This window comes from Lygodium microphyllum, chromosome 8 (assembly GCF_053477565.2).
Source record: "Lygodium microphyllum isolate KBCC chromosome 8, Lygodium_microphyllum_v1.1.10, whole genome shotgun sequence".
Taxonomy (NCBI): domain Eukaryota; kingdom Viridiplantae; phylum Streptophyta; class Polypodiopsida; order Schizaeales; family Lygodiaceae; genus Lygodium; species Lygodium microphyllum.
Window position 1 is genome coordinate 11,756,816 of NC_141142.1, and position 17,310 is coordinate 11,774,125.

Consider the following 17,310-nt stretch of genomic DNA (forward strand, 5'->3'; position numbering starts at 1 on the left):
CATCCATTTATGATTGGCTTATTCATAAATTCAAGATTTTAATGTTCACCTCTTCTACAAAGCCTTAACATTTATCCTAGTTAAAGAGCTAGTGAATCTCCATTAGTTTTACTAGATTTAGATATGGCTAACGTAATATGATCGAACATTAGTTAGACATCCACATTTTTGGCATGTACAATAGGAACCTATACATATATCCATTTCAATTAAGGTTGGGTTCACACTCAACAATAAAAGAAAAAAGAGAAGGGGATCATCTAATGTGTGTACTTATTTATATAGGCCTCAAACCACCAAAAACGTGATTTTCTTCAAGATTACCACTTCTATCAACCTCACACCTCAAAAGAGAACTTGGCCAACTACAGATGCTCTCCTTTACACGTGGTGAAATTTGATTCAACAAAAGTGTGCATAAGCTTATATGGTTGGTTGCTTTTAAAGACATAAAAGTCCAATTCCATACACTTTCACCAGTAGTGTAAACATCCATGGTAGATCTCTAGATTGCTAAAACTTCTATCCCCTTGGTGTGAACCTGGCCTTCACACATGGCCTTCTTTGACATAGGCCTCACAAAGTAAAGCTTCTATAATAATAACACTTGTAGTGAACCATCATTTTCATTTATCTTATCAATCCATGCCTTGGGAAGAAACATCTTGCAATCCCACTATCTAAATCGGAGATAAAAAATTTTGGTTTAGTTCTTGCTCTTTGTCAATTGCTATTTCCAACTTGGGAGGCTCAAAACTCACATGTATACTTGTGCACACTTACTATGTACATGCATGCACATGTGCAACTATGCATCCACACTCCATATGCACAACAAATATACAAACATAGATTGATCCTACACATAAATCAAAGCACACATATACACATGGGCTAGCATCCCTGCATGCCTCCATGCAAGGATGCAACCACATAACATAGATGGCTATAAATCACCTGTCTGAGGCTGAATTCTGCTCCATATCTTAACCATTTATTGGTTGCCCACTATATCACATTGATGACCGTAAATCACTTGTCTGAGGCTGAATTCTGCTCCATATATTGACCATTTATTTGTTGCCCACGATGTATCAGCAGCTTGCAAGTAACGCATGCATTAAGCACAAGGAGACTTCAAGTGGGTGTGAGTGTCATATAGCACTTGAACACAATAGTACAGTCACGGCACAAGATTCCAAACAACAAATATGAAGGGAGTGGAGAAAGTACAATTCAAGCATACATTGTATTAGAAACGAATTATCATTTGCTGTTTCTGATTTGAGCAGAAGAAATAACTGATCTGAATATCTCGTAAGTACACCATGTCACACACCATGATGACCTGCAGTATTCTGATTAAGCAAGTTCCATGCTCTGCATGTTCCCTCTTCTTGCACATAAAGAATCGAGGGGAAGTAAAACTGATATTCCCAATATTTCACATTTGAGATTGGTTTGCCACATGAAATTAATCCATAATGTTTGGTGCCTTGTTTATTTCCCTTACAAGAAATGGTCTATGTACACCATATGGAAGAAAGCGACTGTAGAAGTAAAACAGGAGAATACTGAGTATAGAGAGAGAGAGAGAGAGAGAGAGAGAGAGACATGCAGTTTACGAAAAAAGGAGAGAGACATGCAGACCCACAGTAGAGGGGACCACAGTTAAGATTCTTACCTCTGATTATGCTCACAAAACACTCATCAATGATGATCAACGCAGTTCTGTCAACCTCTGTACACAACGTTTCTGGATTCATTTCAACATCCAATCTTCCTTATGGCGTAAGGTAAAGCAGGAGACTGCTTCAAAGGACTCACCATGCACTGCTTGAGAGCTAGAAACATCTCTTTCATTAAAGCACAACTTAATGTCCAGCTTTTGTATTTTGACCGGAATAACTTCAAGTCCAAAGAATACAGATATTATTCGTTAAGAAATACAGCTTTTGACGGTGAAGGGGGCTTATAGTCAGAGGGCGGTGCAGGATTTTTGGAGTGAGAAGAAGACGGAAAAATGAATAGTTGGATATTTGCAAGGGACTGCTGAAAGCCTGCATTATAGCGAGTAGCTGTAAGATTGAATTGAGGAAGCTGCTGCTGGCCAGAAGCAATTGAAATGAGCTTACAGGAAATAACATCCTTGGAGTATGGAAGCACCTGTATAGTGTCACTATGAGCTCCAGACAGAATAAAACCTGGAGAATCAACTATGGAGTAGCTAACCTCCTGAATGAGAGGTGTATAATTTTCCAAGCACATGGAGACAGTAAACGGGACACCTAAAATACCATGTGAAGGACAGTGAAAAGTCAGCAATAATGGTGGCTTTTCAACCTGTACCACAGGAAGTGTTGTGAGTTCATTCACAATCAATGGTGCAGCAAATAAGTCAACTACCTTAGACTTTGAAACATCACTATCAGAAGTCAATAGATTCCTCTTGGTTCTAAGCCTTCTCCATCTGACAGATAGAGTCCCCACAGCCAGGGATGAATTTGCTTTCATTGGCCGAAGAAAAAAGAGCTTAGCATATGACTCTCCGGGCATAATAACCACACCAGAGCTTTCACCGCTCTCCATTGCAAGATGCCTGCTACAGTCTACTTGAGAGGTAAGGTATGTATCAACATACGGATGATTTGTTTTCTGAATCAAAAAATAGCCTTCACCAGCCTCATTCAAAGTGACTGACAGCAACTCCAACTGCACGGAGCTGGAATTTTGTGCGGTCAGGATGAGGGTACTTGTTTCATTCAATGGTAAACAAGCCTTTCCTGTAAGTCTACCGTTATCAAGGCCTCCAAGAAGTAAAGCATCTCTCCTTAAAGGGGACATGTACTTGTTTGTGATGTTCAATGGTTTCTCACATTCCAGCTGCAAACCTTTATGCACAAACAAGCGTAGTGGGTGAATGCCTCCATCAGCTACGATTTCAGATTGATAGCTAAATGAGACAAAGAGACTGATAGGTTTGGCTTCTTTCCATTTCAAGTACACCACTATCGACCAACTGTTTTCTTCTGTCAGGGATGGCACAGATAGAGTACCAGAAAAGTTCTGAAAATTGGGACCTTCCAGATCATCTTCTTCTGGTGTTAAGGTTCTTTTGAAAAGGTCTACCAATGAAGATTCTGATGAATTTGGAGTCCTGGGTGAAAGTAAGGACAATGTCGAAGCTTCTGCAATGCTAAGCTTCAGTTCACCTGCATACACTGAATGCCCCTTTGATTTGATAGTTAAACTTACAGGAAAGAATTCGCCAAGGAGTCCAGGGCCCAAAGCTTCCAATGCTAGATCAACCAAAGGATCTGGCTCTTCTACTTGAATTGTCTTTTGTCCAAAACAAGAGAGGCCATTGTCTGCCATAGGCAACATTTCAAGCCCTGACTCAAATTTCCAAAACGAGGTATCATTCCTTGATGCCGGACTCTCCACTTGACATAAGACCATCCATGAGTTTCCCAAGCGTGCTGTGACTGTCAGGCATTCCAATTTGCCACTTTGACCTGTATAACGCACAAGAGTTTGTTTGAGTAGAGGCTAAACATGCATAAAAGATTAAGTTAAAAGTGACTGCATATTGTTATATACCTGGAACAACATCAATTAAAAATCTTGCCCATCTATTTGGCTGCAAAAGCAAGTCATACGTGCTGGTTGCCTGTGTGACTTCATTCAGATTGTCAAGCCCGCCATGTAAATTCATGTTGCACGCTGACTGATTGAAATGTACTTCCAGTTCCTGGATCTGCAATGCTAGAGGCAAGTGTGTTAGAAGTGACAAGGTCAAGGGAGTTGTCATCCCTGGCTTTACAGACTGTTCGTGGAATGCCACACAAACTTGAAGAACTGCCCTAAGAGAGCTTGCAACATCTATGCTCAAATTCACTGAATCAGATTCTGACACTATCAGACCAGCATCACCCTCCCGAGCAGGTAAAACAGAATGTTTTCCTTGTAGTAGCTCAAATACATCGTTGAACACTTGCTCTCTTTGTGCATGACAGAGGGGCCCAGCAGGTCCAATGTTACGTTCAAAACTGCCCTGGTACTCAAGATCACTGCCATCTTGATCAGTAAAGGTGGGCAAAGAAGCCATTTCTAAGGAATACTCTATGTACTCTTTCAACAAGTGGAGCTGCCTTGCACATTCCCTTAAATATCCTAAAGTTGTCCACAATAGCATTATCCATGCCTCTTGACGGTACATATTAGCAACAGAGTCAAGTAGCTGTTTTGCATTTGCATACTGTCTCGCATTGTAACATTCCCGACCCATCTCACTCGCTACATAGAATACCATTCTACCTGCTGATATGAGCTTATACTGCTCATATGCTTTTTTCAACAAGTCAATAGTAGCTGCAGAATGAAGGAACATCTTTTCTTTGATAAGAGCATGGTACACATACTCACGGTCTGTGGGGCTACATTCAAACATAATATAAGCAGATATGGTACATAAATCAAAACATGTCTTTTAAACATAAGGCTGGAATAAAATAATTAACATGAAGCAGAGCATAAAGCATTATAACAAAAATTACCCTTGAGCATCAAAAGATGTCCCTTGACTAAGCAAGCGGAAAGACTGGCCAACATATAAAGGCGGGCCAACTTCCTCTGGAGGATCATCCAGCATGTCTACCATTGATTCACTGGCAAAACCATCAAACATGCGAGTACAAGATCTGAAACTGTGGTATCTCTCTAGCATATAATGAGCTGCCACCTGTGACCTTCACAAGCACCACATTCAGAGTTGCAACCAGCACTTATGAACACCTTTAGAAAACATAATCCTCAAAGAAACATAAGCAATGTATTTTTTCTAAAATCTGTGACAAAAAGCAAGCACACCTGATAGTAATGCCCAGATTGAAGCTCCCGGTCAGTAACAGGTGAATCACCCAAGCTAGGTACTGTAGGCTTTGATGGGGTGGCAACCCTCAAACTGTTCTGTATAAGATCTCCAAATACCAGAAACTGTTTGCTAACCCATGACCAGTGTAGAAAATGGCCTTCTGGGGGGCCAATAAGACTCTTGTAGAATCTTATATGCTGTCTAAACCATCTCACTGCCTCTGCTTCTTTGCCACCATGTAACAACAAGGTCGAAACTTTAAAATGCAGCTGCTCTGCTACAGTCTTTAGTTCAACCAATCGCTGTACTGAGAGTGATTCTACTGGGGCTGTCACCACCTGTGACTATTTAAGTAAAGAAAATCATGTCATGGTTGCAGCTTCTGCTTTTCCCATTTACTTACAGGTTAGCCATCATAAATTACAGTTTCTCTTAAAATGAGGGGAAAAAAAAAAGCAGCTTGGCAAAATGGGCTCAGATATTCAAACAGGGAAGCTGAGCAGAGTATCTCTTGTAACACAAGATCCTAAACTCAACACAGAACTCCAACAGCAGTAGTCAAAGAACACCAAGTTCATGTTCACACCACAGATCCAATCTAAAAATAATCCATCTGGCCATTTCCATGAAGATTTAAAACATATCGTTTCAAACATGCACTATCATCATCACAAGAAAGTTCAAAGAACACCAAGATCACGTTCACATCATAGATCCAACCTAAAAATAATCCATCCAGCCATTTCCATGAAGATTTAAAAAATATTATTTCAAGCATGCACTATCATCACAAGAAAGTGACTATTTACCAACGTCTATGACTTTCTCTGCTCATGGATTTGATATTTGGAGGAAAACCAAACACAAACAAAACTGCCTCAGCATCTTATGAAGACACATCTCATTTCAATGCAATAGTATCTAGGAAAGGGAGATGCATGTGTGCCATGATGTCACTTGACAACATGTTCAGTTGAAAAAGCACAAGAAAACACCTCTTGCAATAGAGTGTAAGCTGTCTCGTAAAACTTCAGCGCCTCGGCCCAGTCTCTCCTAAATTCTGCATACACAGCAGCCTGCAAAACCATGCCCATCATAGAAATGTTTTAGATACACATTATTAACTGGAAGTGCAGTCATCGAAGAACAGTGACAATTCAGCACCCTGGAAGTCTGAAAAGGATTAAGACTTCAATCTTAACCGGATGCAAAACGGGGCATTCACTCCTGGAAGGATACAATGTCTTTTCCAAGGCAAGATTTGGTATTGGCGCCACTTTACTTTGGCAGCTTGTTCCGAGTATCCAACCAGCTCATAGACAGTTTCACATTACAAACAAACTGTCTCAACACAGTTGCTACTGCACCAGTGCAGGAAATGTACCCACTGATAGCATGACTGCCTGTGATTTATCCAATTATTATGATGATATAGTATGTTGCTTATAGTGTTGTGAAACTAAACTTCCTTCGTGGCAATGATGGTATAAACCTGATTTCACTCTAATTACAGCAAGCATTAAATACAAAAATCTGAAAATATACACTTTGCCCCCATCTTGGACAGCCGACACCCAATTGGTCCCAACAACTAGCACCCTCGCGGTATTTCTGTAATTGTATTGTTCTAATCTGAAGAGCAAAGAGATATAGGCTCATCCCTCTTCAAATTCAATACAATGTGCTGTCATAAATGACCAGCACTGCTTGGGCACAATTTTCCCCTTGATAATACAACAATCTTGACTCAGATTGGGTCACAATCTCTTGCATGCAGGCCACAATAATTTGAGAATGGGCTACATCTTGGTTCAGCTGCAAACATCTTGCCTTGAGCTGCTGAGAACTACTGAGAGCTGATTGGTAGACAAGAGAAAATCACCCGAAAGGAGTATCTTTTGATTGGTAGCTCTGATGGAAATTCTGATAGCACCAACAGCTTCAAAAGGGGGGTAAAATCTCGATCTAATGTGCAACTCACAAGGCCTCCTCTTCTACTGCCGCCTCTCACTGAGGCGTAGAAGGAAGCCTACTACCTGTCTTGTAGCGCTGCATGATCAGCTATCTCAGAGCTCATCCGACGGCAGCTCCTTCCTCAGCCTCTGAATGCTGGAATGACCCTCAGCCATCCCCCGAACAACCCTTTTCTAGTTTGCATGGGAAATTTGGAATAGTGGCAACCTGTTTTGCCACTTGGCAATTTTCCAAAAGCAATTTTCCAACTTTAATTAATTAATTTTCAGAATTTAACATTTGAAAATTAATTAATTATTCTTTTGACCTTGCCCAAGAACTAGCTAGTGCCCATCCACAATTAATGTGCTAACCCCTATGGGACGTTTAGAGTCCCAAAATTGATTGGCCTTGGACTTAGCATTAGTTTATTAATTAATGTCTAGTCCTTCTAATGTAACCACTAGATATTTAATGGCCCAATTAATGGCCTAGACCCAAAATGACACCCACGGTTGTCACATCTGAATGCATCCAATTAGTACAATCTGATCCTAGTACGGTACTAATCGGACTAATAAATCTTGAACCTACCGTCTACGTCCGATGAAAGAAAAAATACGTACAATTTTAAGCCTACGCTTAATGTTTGGACTTAAAAATTAAATTATAAACTTAGAGATTCAAGTCAAAAGCAAGTGCAAAAGAGAGCTGAAACAAGACTCGAGAGTGTAGCATAAATAATGAAACCAACAACTTTATTATGAGCCACACGTGCAATCTCACACAAAAAGTATACAAAAATGGATTGAGATAAAAGCCATCATCCATGGCTCAGTCCGAATCAAGATACATGATTACTCTAGGTGCTCATATCACTCTCAGCATCAAAGGTGAAAGCATCCTCGTCGCAAAGCTAAAGCTATGTCTTTAGTTTTGTAATATACACTAGGCAAACCTACCTTGATTGTTCTGTTTGTGTGTGTGTGTGCGTGTGCGTGTGCGTGTGTGTGTGTGTGTGTGTGTGTGTGTGTGAGAGAGAGATTAAAAACTTGTTTCTATCTCTCTCTCTTATTTAAAAACTATTGTCACTAAAAATCTCTCTCCCTCTCTCTCATTAATATATATACATATGTATGTGTGCATGTATTTATGTGTGTATATTGGAAGTCTTAACACACTCACACACACATGTACACACATATGATAAGTAACTATATTTTATAGCCTATGAATATTAATATTACAACATGATGTCAAGCATGGTATCTATACTATGGACGGAAACTCAAACTCAAGTTTCTGCATAGATACACAATTCGAGGTGTTGTCCACAATAACTTGTACCATATTTTGCGGCTCAACCTACAAGATTATACACGATGAAGTTAGAATAAATTTAGGAAGTTAAAAGATAAGAGAGATTACAAAATAATGGATTTAGAAGCATTATCTCAACGATGGCTTGCTAGATGTGCCGATATATGAACGAGCCCGTGGTTCTCCTTCCCCTTGTGCCCGCATCCACCACTTGTAAAAAGTATGCGCTAAGGGAGCAAGAGACGAGGATGTTGACGATCCCTCTTTTTTTGTGGTCACTCCATCCATCCGATAGGATAGAGCATCCATACTTCGCCCAACTGGCACGCACAGGCTCAAGGGACTTATCAATCCTCTCTCTCTCTCTCTCTCTCCTCCTCAAGTTTCTTGGTACGCATGTCATTGTATGTGACATTATACCATCCCTTGCATGGACCAACAGCGGCAATGGCTTTCGCCATTCGCTTCCATCAATCCACGTTGAGAATATGGAAAGAGAGATTGCACTCAATTATGGTACATGCAATCTCTATTTTGACTTGCCTTTGCCTCTCCTTGAGAAAGGAGAGAGGACCAGAAACTTGCCCCTTGCTTGGGGAAGAGTAGCTTGTATCTTGGGCATAGGTGCACCACTCAAATGGCTTTTTCTAGATGGGATAGAAGAGACCCCTCCAACGAAGCAAACCGAGACAGTTGGAGAGGGATCTTCTTCCGCATCCGAGACCTCATGATCGGGAGATATCACCTACTCACTTGCCCTTGAAAGGCCTTTGCGTCGCTTCAATGGCAAGTATTTCTGACGACAATCTTCATAGACATCATCAGGAATACCAAGGCATGGTGTGGCCTTCCCTCCTAACTTGCAAAGATGGATAAGAAGATGAATGATGGATAGGATTTGGAACTTTGGGCAATACTTACATTGCCACTTGCAAATGTTGGATTTCTTCTTCACTTGTTCGAACTAGGCACAATACAAGCGAAAGGCCTCATGGAGAGGGGGTGCCATTGATTATGTATAGAGAGTGTCATGAGGACGTGAAAATTTGATGCTTTGCTTATGTTTAATTGACATTTGATTAAAGGATTAATCAAATGTGCAATTAAAAGATGCACATGTGTTACACATGTGAGGTGCAAGCTACTTTTTCACAGTTGAAGGCCGAAGGACCCTGTAAAAAAGATGGGTGTCAAAGGCAAAAGTTGTAACAAGTTATACTTGTTAGATTCTAGGTAAATTTTGGTGTCAGTTTGCCCCTAAGTGTCAGCGGGCGATACTAGGGACTAGACATTAATTAATGGATTAATACTTGTCCAAGGGTCAATTAATGCATGGGATCACTTTGGCTTGCAAATGGCCTAGCCAATTAATTTTTGGATGCATGGATTAAGGGCTGAATTAATTTTCAGAATTAATTAATTCTGAAATTTAATTAAATGGCTGGAAATTGCTGAAAATGGATTAAGAAAGCTACCACTTGACAAAACTTTCCCATGCAAGTGGGGGAAAGGCTAAATAGGGCTGAAGGGAGAGGAAAATCTCGTTTTTTAATTTTGAGCTGTTGGGAAGAGGTATTGGACTGTTGCTGCCAACTTTTGGGGCCATTTCCCAGCCATTGGAGACCATTTTGGTGATGGAGATTGCATATTCTTGACCTTGGGAAGCTGGCAATTGCTGCCGATGCACTTTCTCCTGAAGATCACAATCTCTGATGCTCCCATTGTTGTTGGTGCATCCGTTGGAGCTGGTACAGCAGGGCAGCAGTTGATTTTGATCAGTTCTTCGTGACAAATCTCAGAATTTTCTCTCTCTACAGCATTCTCTCATCTCCTTCAGCCTATGCTCAGTCATTCTTAGTAATTCTTAGCCATTTGGAGGAGATCTCGGCCATTTTTAGTGGGCTGATCTGTAATTTCTGCAACAATAAACCCTAATTTACAGCAGAAATTAGGGTTTAGCAACTACCTTGGGATCCGTGCCAGAGATTGAAGGCTCAAGGTATTGAAATCAGCAACTGATAATTGAAAATTATCAAGGAATTTCAGGAGCCAACCCATCCCAAATTGATTTGGGGCAGCATTTGGCCAGCCAAGGGTCAAATTGGAGAAGAAGTCCTAGGTGAATCAAGGGGTAAATGACCTGAAAGGCTTGCTGGTCATTCATGACAGCAAGAGCAATTGGTTAGCAGGAGGAGATTGAAGAATCTCGAGTTGTACTCCTTCCAATTGAATGAAAGCTAAAGAAATGCAGCAAGGGGTACCAATTTTGGGGCCAACAAGGTGTCTACTGTCCAAGAATGTTATGGTAAAGTGTGTATTTCATTTTATGTGCATTTATTTATTGCTGTAATTAACTCTTAAATCAGGTTATCAACACCCATTCCAAGAAGGAAGGCTGGTTTCATGGTTCCGTTGCCGGGATACATCAAATCTCTTGATTTGGTGGGCCCGAGGCACCTCATTGCAAGCCAAAGCTTTGTGCTAGTGTCGATCTTTGTGCTCAGCTGAGAAATTACAGCAAGATGTCTTCATACAGTGGGATGCAATCAAGCAGTAATGATGCCTCTCATGATGCACATTCACATGGGGAAGAAGGAAACGCAATGCCTGATCTTGGACAAGGCACGAATCATGGACAATATGCTGAAAATGTGGCTGAAGGCCAAGATATTGGACCCTCAATGCAAAAAGAGGATGATGATCAACAAGGGGAAATGGAATTCGATGATGCATTCAAGAATCGAATGAGGACAGCAGCCAATATCTTTGCTGAATTGGCAAAAGATCCTCAGTTTACTCAGTTTTTGAACACTCCTACGAAGGACAACAAGGGCAAGAAGAGAAAATCCTTTTCTAGAACTTCGAGACAGCAAGATGCACCGAAGAACAAGCCAAAGCCTTCTCAAGATGCTCCTAAATATGCTCATGGTGAAAAGCAATTAGTGCCAGTTGGGCAAGAAATGCAAATGCAAGTTCATGATGTAAATGCTAATCCTAAGGTTTTTGGACAGCAAGGTTTGCATGAGAATTTGGGGTAGCCAGCTTACTTTAGTGGTAGCACAATTTTTCATGCTATGGTGGGTGAGCGACCAAATGTGGGAATGTATGGCACACCTCCCCATAATTTTCAACAACCAATGCATGGCTTGCATAACCCAATGTACTCGGGTATGGCCCATGGAATGCATAATCCGATGTATGGCGGCATCGGTATGATGCCTGGTGTGCAAAATCACGCATATGGGCAAGCATCGATACCCCGTTGTACTTTTGGGGCTCAACAAATAAGTGTTGGTCATGCGAATGCTCCGTTTAATGCTAGCTATCATGGAAATACAACAAATGTACCCTTTTTGCAGCAGCCCGTATATGACAATTTGATCCCATAGGTCCAACAAAGGACTATGATGAGGGAGGTAAAAGTGTGAAATTTGAACCATTTACGGGTGCACAAGATAGGCTGAAAGCTTTGACTTTCATTTAGCAGTTTGATGCAGCCTGTTCCGGGGGAAACTTCACCGAATCCTCTAAGATTCGAAAGGCAACCACTTTCTTGAAGGGAAATGCATTGCAGTGGTGGTCCACGCTCTTGATGCAAGGTAGAGCACCATCAACATTGGTACAATTCAAGCAAATGTTTGCATCGAATTGGTTGACTAGTACCTTTGAGGTGGACATCATGACAGCTTGGAACAAGCTTGATGCAAAGGAATGCAAGAATTTAGAGCAATACAATAAGAAGTTTTGGGATGCATTGCTGTCCATCACTTCTTATCGATCAATTCCCCTTCATGAGCAGGTGGAGAAGTATGTATGTGGTTTGCCTAAAGGAATCAGGGATTTTTGCATTAAATCCATTGTTTCAAGCATGTCTCAGCTTACAGAAACTGCTACTACAACTGATACATTGCTGCGTGGAAAGGATGCCAACTTTCAAGACCATGATGACTCAAATGTCAAGGAAAAGAAGGCTAAGAAAAATGGCAGATCTGAAAATCAGGCTGAAAAGAGGTAAAAACAGCAGCAAAGACCTTCGAAAAGTGTGGCACAGTGTAGGGAATTGAGGGCTGCTAATAAATGTTACATATGTGAACAAGAGGGACACATTGCTAGGAACTGTCCTAATCAATAACAAGCTGATAACGATGATAGCACATGAGAGAATCAATGATGTATGGAATATGACACTGTGTTGCATGTGATGAAAGATCGGACATGCATTGTATGTTAGCAAGTAAAGCATGGTAGGCAAAAGATGCTGCAGTTTATTACAGCTATGTAAGGATAAAGTATGCGTTTCAGAGAACTTAAGGAACGTAAAAGGGAGCAACTGATCACCATGGATGTGTGTTGTATTTCTTAAAGGGTGATTATGTATTGCTGTGTTTTGAAAAGTCAAGGCAGAAAAAGATGAAAGGGCAAACGAGAATGTATCTGCAATTCAAAATGAGGAACTATGGACCTTTCCAAGTATTAGAGAGGATCAGCGATGTGGTATATCAGTTGTAATTGCCTCTACACTAGCGGATACACTATGTCTTTCATGTGAGCTTGTTGAGGCCTTTTTATGGTGATGTGCCTAAGGATGTATCTGCTGAAATTCAATCCAATGAAGAGAAGCTGAATAAGATATTGGTATCTGAGCAGATTTTGGCACATCAAGAGAAAAGGTCAAAGGTAAAGCTTCCATAAGCTATTGGGTGAAGTTTCACAACTGTTCACCAATGGATGCTAAATGGATGGAAGAGGATGACTTGGCAGACCATCCTCGGTAGTTGCAGCTTTACCTTGATGCCTTTCAGTTAGAGCGGACTTTGGATCGGGCTCTTTCAGGTTCAACAGGGCAAGGGTCCAAAGTACCACCTGATACTCAAGGGGGAGGTAGCACTTCCATTCCTCCAGGAATGGATTGCTCTCGTATATAGTGGATCTCGGATATATTCAGCATGCATCCAAGGTATTGTGCTGACAGTATGTCTGCCATGAGGTCACTATTCAGTGTACTAGTCACTTTAGTATGTATGCAAATGGGTATGGTTTTCACTACAGTTCTGAAACTGTACATTGCATCAAGTTATGATCATGAGAGACTAATTACCGAGTGCTGGTTTTCAGTGTATGATCATCAGTTTCAATGGTATTCAGCTGGTTCTATGGACAGCAGCATGTGTATTGAATGCTATTGACAATTCAGCCGTGGTTTTGGCTTGGTTTATGCTTTACTATGGTTGTGTAGTTAGCACTGTTAAGAAACAAGGGATACATCCGATGAGTTTCTAGCAATAGTTCTGGACTATTGTTGAGCTTTATGCTATGTTTATGCTGGCTGGAAATTTTCAGCAAATGGTGGGCATATGAGATAGTTAGCCAACAGTGGCCAATATTGTGTTGACTAGGATGCCTTGTGGAAATTCCAGTGCAATATTGTTTGCTTTGATACATTACAGTGCAATCAAGGACGATTGCAAGGATTTCAAGGGGGTGGTCTGTCACGAGGATGTGAAAATTTGATGCTTTGCTTATGTTTAATTGACATTTGATTAAAGGATTAATCAAATGTGCAATTAAAAGATGCACATGTGAGCTGCAAGCTACTTTTTCACAGTTGAAGGCCGAAGGACCCTGTAAAAAAGATGGGTGTCAAAGGCAAAAGTTGTAACAAGTTACACTTGTTAGATTCTAGGTGAATTTGGGTGTCAGTTTGCCCCTAAGTGTCAGTGGTGACACTAGGGACTAGGCATTAATTAATGGATTAATGCTTGTCCAAGGGTCAATTAATGCATGGGATCACTTTGGCTTGCAAATGGCCTAGCCAATTAATTTTTAGAAGCATGGATTAAGGGCTGAATTAATTTTCAGAATTAATTAATTCTGAAATTTAATTAAATGGCTGGAAATTGCTGAAAATGGATTAAGAAAGCTACCACTTGACAACTTTCCCATGCAAGTGGGGGAAAGGCTAAATAGGGCTGAAGGGAGAGGAAAATCTCGTTTTTTAATTTTGAGCTGTTGGGAAGAGGTATTGGACTGTTGCTGCCAACTTTTGGGGCCATTTCCCAGCCATTGGAGACCATTTTGGTGATGGAGATTGCATATTCTTGACCTTGGGAAGCTGGCAATTGCTGCCGATGCACTTTCTCCTGAAGATCACAATCTCTGATGCTCCCATTGTTGTTGGTGCATCCGTTGGAGCTGGTACAGCAAGGCAGCAGTTGATTTTGATCAGTTCTTCGTGACAAATCTCAGAATTTTCTCTCTCTACAGCATTCTCTCATCTCCTTCAGCCTATGCTCAGTCATTCTTAGTAATTCTTAGCCATTTGGAGGAGATCTCGGCCATTTTTAGTGGGCTGATCTGTAATTTCTGCAACAATAAACCCTAATTTACAGCAGAAATTAGGGTTTAGCAACTACCTTGGGATTCGTGCCAGAGATTGAAGGCTCAAGGTATTGAAATCAGCAACTGATAATTGAAAATTATCAAGGAATTTCAGGAGCCAGCCCATCCCAAATTGATTTGGGGCAGTATTTGGCCAGTCAAGGGTCAAATTGGAGAAGAAGTCCTGGGTGAATCAAGGGGCAAATGACCCAAAAGGCTTGCTGGTCATTTATAATAGCAAGAGCAATTGGTTAGTAGGAGGAGATTGAAGAATCTTGAGTTGTACTCCTTCCAATTGAATGAAAGCTAAAGTAATACCGCAAGGGGCGCCAATTTTGGGGCCAACAGGGTGTCTACTGTCCAAGAATGTTATGGTAAAGTGTGTGTTTCATTTTATGTGCATTTATTTATTGTTGTAATTAACTCTTAAATCATGTTACCACCCATTCCGAGAAGGAAGGCTCGTTTCAGAGAGAGCCTAGAAGGTCACGGGTGAAGGGTGAGATGATTGAAGAAAGGAGTGGAAAACGTAGAGAGCTTGAGGGAGTAGAGAGAGGCTAGAGCTTGATGGAGGAGGAGGTTGGAAGGGTTGAGAGGTTAAGGGAAAAGAGAGCTTGAGAGAGTAGGAAGGATGGAGAGCTTGAAAGGAATAGAAGGGGTGGAGAACTTAAAAGGATGAATGAGATTTGGAAAAAGGGAGAGAGAGAGAGAGAGAGAGAGAGAGAGAGAGAGAAGAGAGAGATTTCAAATTCTGAAATTTGAATGGTGGCCCATCATCCATGGGAGAGGATGGTTGCATTGTGCCATTGTGAGTATATGAGAGAGAGAGAGATGGATGAATCATGAGAGAGGGAGAGGGGAACAGAAATGCTACCACCCTTTGGAGCATCACACAATGCTCCAAATTTATTCTCTACTTAATTGATTGAGCCACAACCAATAGCTCCAACTAAAAAGCCTCAAGGAAAAGTTGCAACAACCTTTCAATTACATTAATTGCATTTATGCTTTTGTTGACTCTCTATAGACTTTGCACTACACAATGTCTGCCATCTCGTGTCCTTGTATATACTATGATGTTACAATATTTAGTAGATTTGCTGTTGTGGTATATATGCATGGTGGTGGTTCCTAGGAATTTGTATGTTTTGATAATTGTATATTTTATTGTATTCATCATCCATGATCTCAAAGAGTGTATTAACATTGTACATATCATGGGTTAGACACTGTGGTTAGTGGGTACATTGTAGTATTTTAGTGAGCTCGATGACTGTAGTTGTAACTGATATGTTCATTTTGAGGACATCTTTGTAAACACCAGGATGAACATGAGAATGACAACATTTTGAGGTATCCAACTAGCTAACTAACAATATGCACACGTGCGCACGCGCGCACACACACATATATACATATATATATACTGGATAGAAAATACCACAATGAGAGGAGAACTAACCCCTTCCCCTTTACAAGGTTTTATTGAAACAAACCACAAGTACAAAGTCCTTGAACTATATACAATGGGGCTGATTTGCTGCAAATATGAAAAAAAGGATTTTGAAACCATAACTTTTGTTAGTAGTCTAGTTCACTCATGTGTAAGTCTGTGCTATGCCAAGCATTACTGAGGTATCTAGGTATTTTTTAGTGGTTAATCTTACGCTTATTTTGGCATTTTTTGCTAGCCGACCTGCTGCCATTTATGGCATTATTTTATTCTATATATTTTGGGCTCCCTCCTCAATCTTAGTCATTCATTACCTAGAGATTCTGTTGAAGAGAGGGAGCAAGTGCTAGTGCCCCCGAGCCAATTACTCACTATTGTACGCTACTATTTCGTGTTTGGTATATGGATTCAATTTCCCAAGTATTCTTTTGAGTTCACTTCTTTGCAGTGTTCTTCTGTGTTTTCTTTTCCTCTCTCTTTTGTCTTGTGTCCAACAGTTTATTTCAGCATCTATTTATACTTCCATTGCAGCATCCACTTCTGACATGGTATCAGATTTCAAGATCTCCACTCCTGCTACAACCTTCTGCTGATTACAAGTCCTCTGCCCTCTGCTGATCAGGCGACCCCTTTTTGCTAACAATCGTGTTGTTCCCATCCCTCCACATCTGCGTTTACAGCATATAATGTGCCGCCACCCCACGTTTTGTACTTCCCCATTTGCACTTGTGGTCTACTTCCCTCTTGCTACCCGAGGCAGGCTCCTGAATTGCTGGCAACTGCTGTATTTTCATCAGTATACCTGAATTTTCAGCATCTGCTGTTGGTACAGTGTTGGGGGACATCTTCTGGCTGGTTTCCTGCAGATTTTTGTGCTTTCAGCATTGTGATTTTTGTGATCAGCGTGTGTACACTATATGTGAACTCTGTTTAGTGCAGTCTATGCTGTTGGTTTGGTTGTGCTCTCTCTCTCCTCTTATTTTCCTTTATTTCTCCTCCTATCCTCTCCAAATGGCTGCTCGTTGTCGTTCTATTGATAACAAATTACACAGCCCTAATTACCTAAGATGGAGTGCTGTCATGAAAGCCTAGTTTGTGTAAAAGTAATTATGGTACCTTGTTTCTGGAGCTTTTCAGTATCCTGAGCATCCTACAACTCTTCCAACTGATTTCGACAACAACTATGAAGAAGCTCTACTCACAGGGGATAATGATGATGCCCATGCTTATTCTCCTCTTTTTTGCTGCATCTCTAAAGAAATAGGTTCATCTTATGGAAACTGTGCTCTACAAGCTGTCTTCGGAGTTTGATGGGGTGGCCAATGCTTTGTGG

The 17,310-nt window shown here is 40.9% G+C and overlaps 1 protein-coding gene across 6 annotated transcripts in view; it reads right to left on the minus strand.

Annotated features, from left to right (window-relative positions):
- Positions 1 to 1,306: 1,306 nt before the first annotated feature.
- LOC148031968 (trafficking protein particle complex subunit-like protein) overlaps positions 1,307 to 17,310 on the minus strand; it is a 43,608-nt gene continuing 27,604 nt past the window's right edge. The window contains exons 5-10 of one of the 6 annotated variants that reach the window (XR_015691550.1): positions 5,869 to 5,949; positions 4,870 to 5,217; positions 4,557 to 4,741; positions 3,601 to 4,436; positions 1,685 to 3,515; positions 1,314 to 1,550 (exon numbers count right to left, since the gene is read on the minus strand). Coding sequence is in view for 5 of the 6 variants with exons in the window: in XM_087682568.1 (XP_087538694.1) it covers positions 1,933 to 3,515; positions 3,601 to 4,436; positions 4,557 to 4,741; positions 4,870 to 5,217; positions 5,869 to 5,949 (3,033 nt within the window). In the remaining variant the exon portion in view is untranslated. Of the gene's footprint in view, positions 3,516 to 3,600; positions 4,437 to 4,556; positions 4,742 to 4,869; positions 5,218 to 5,868; positions 5,950 to 17,310 lie in introns of all 6 variants that reach the window. The other 5 variants (XM_087682568.1, XM_087682566.1, XM_087682569.1 and 2 more) reach the window with 5 other exon arrangements.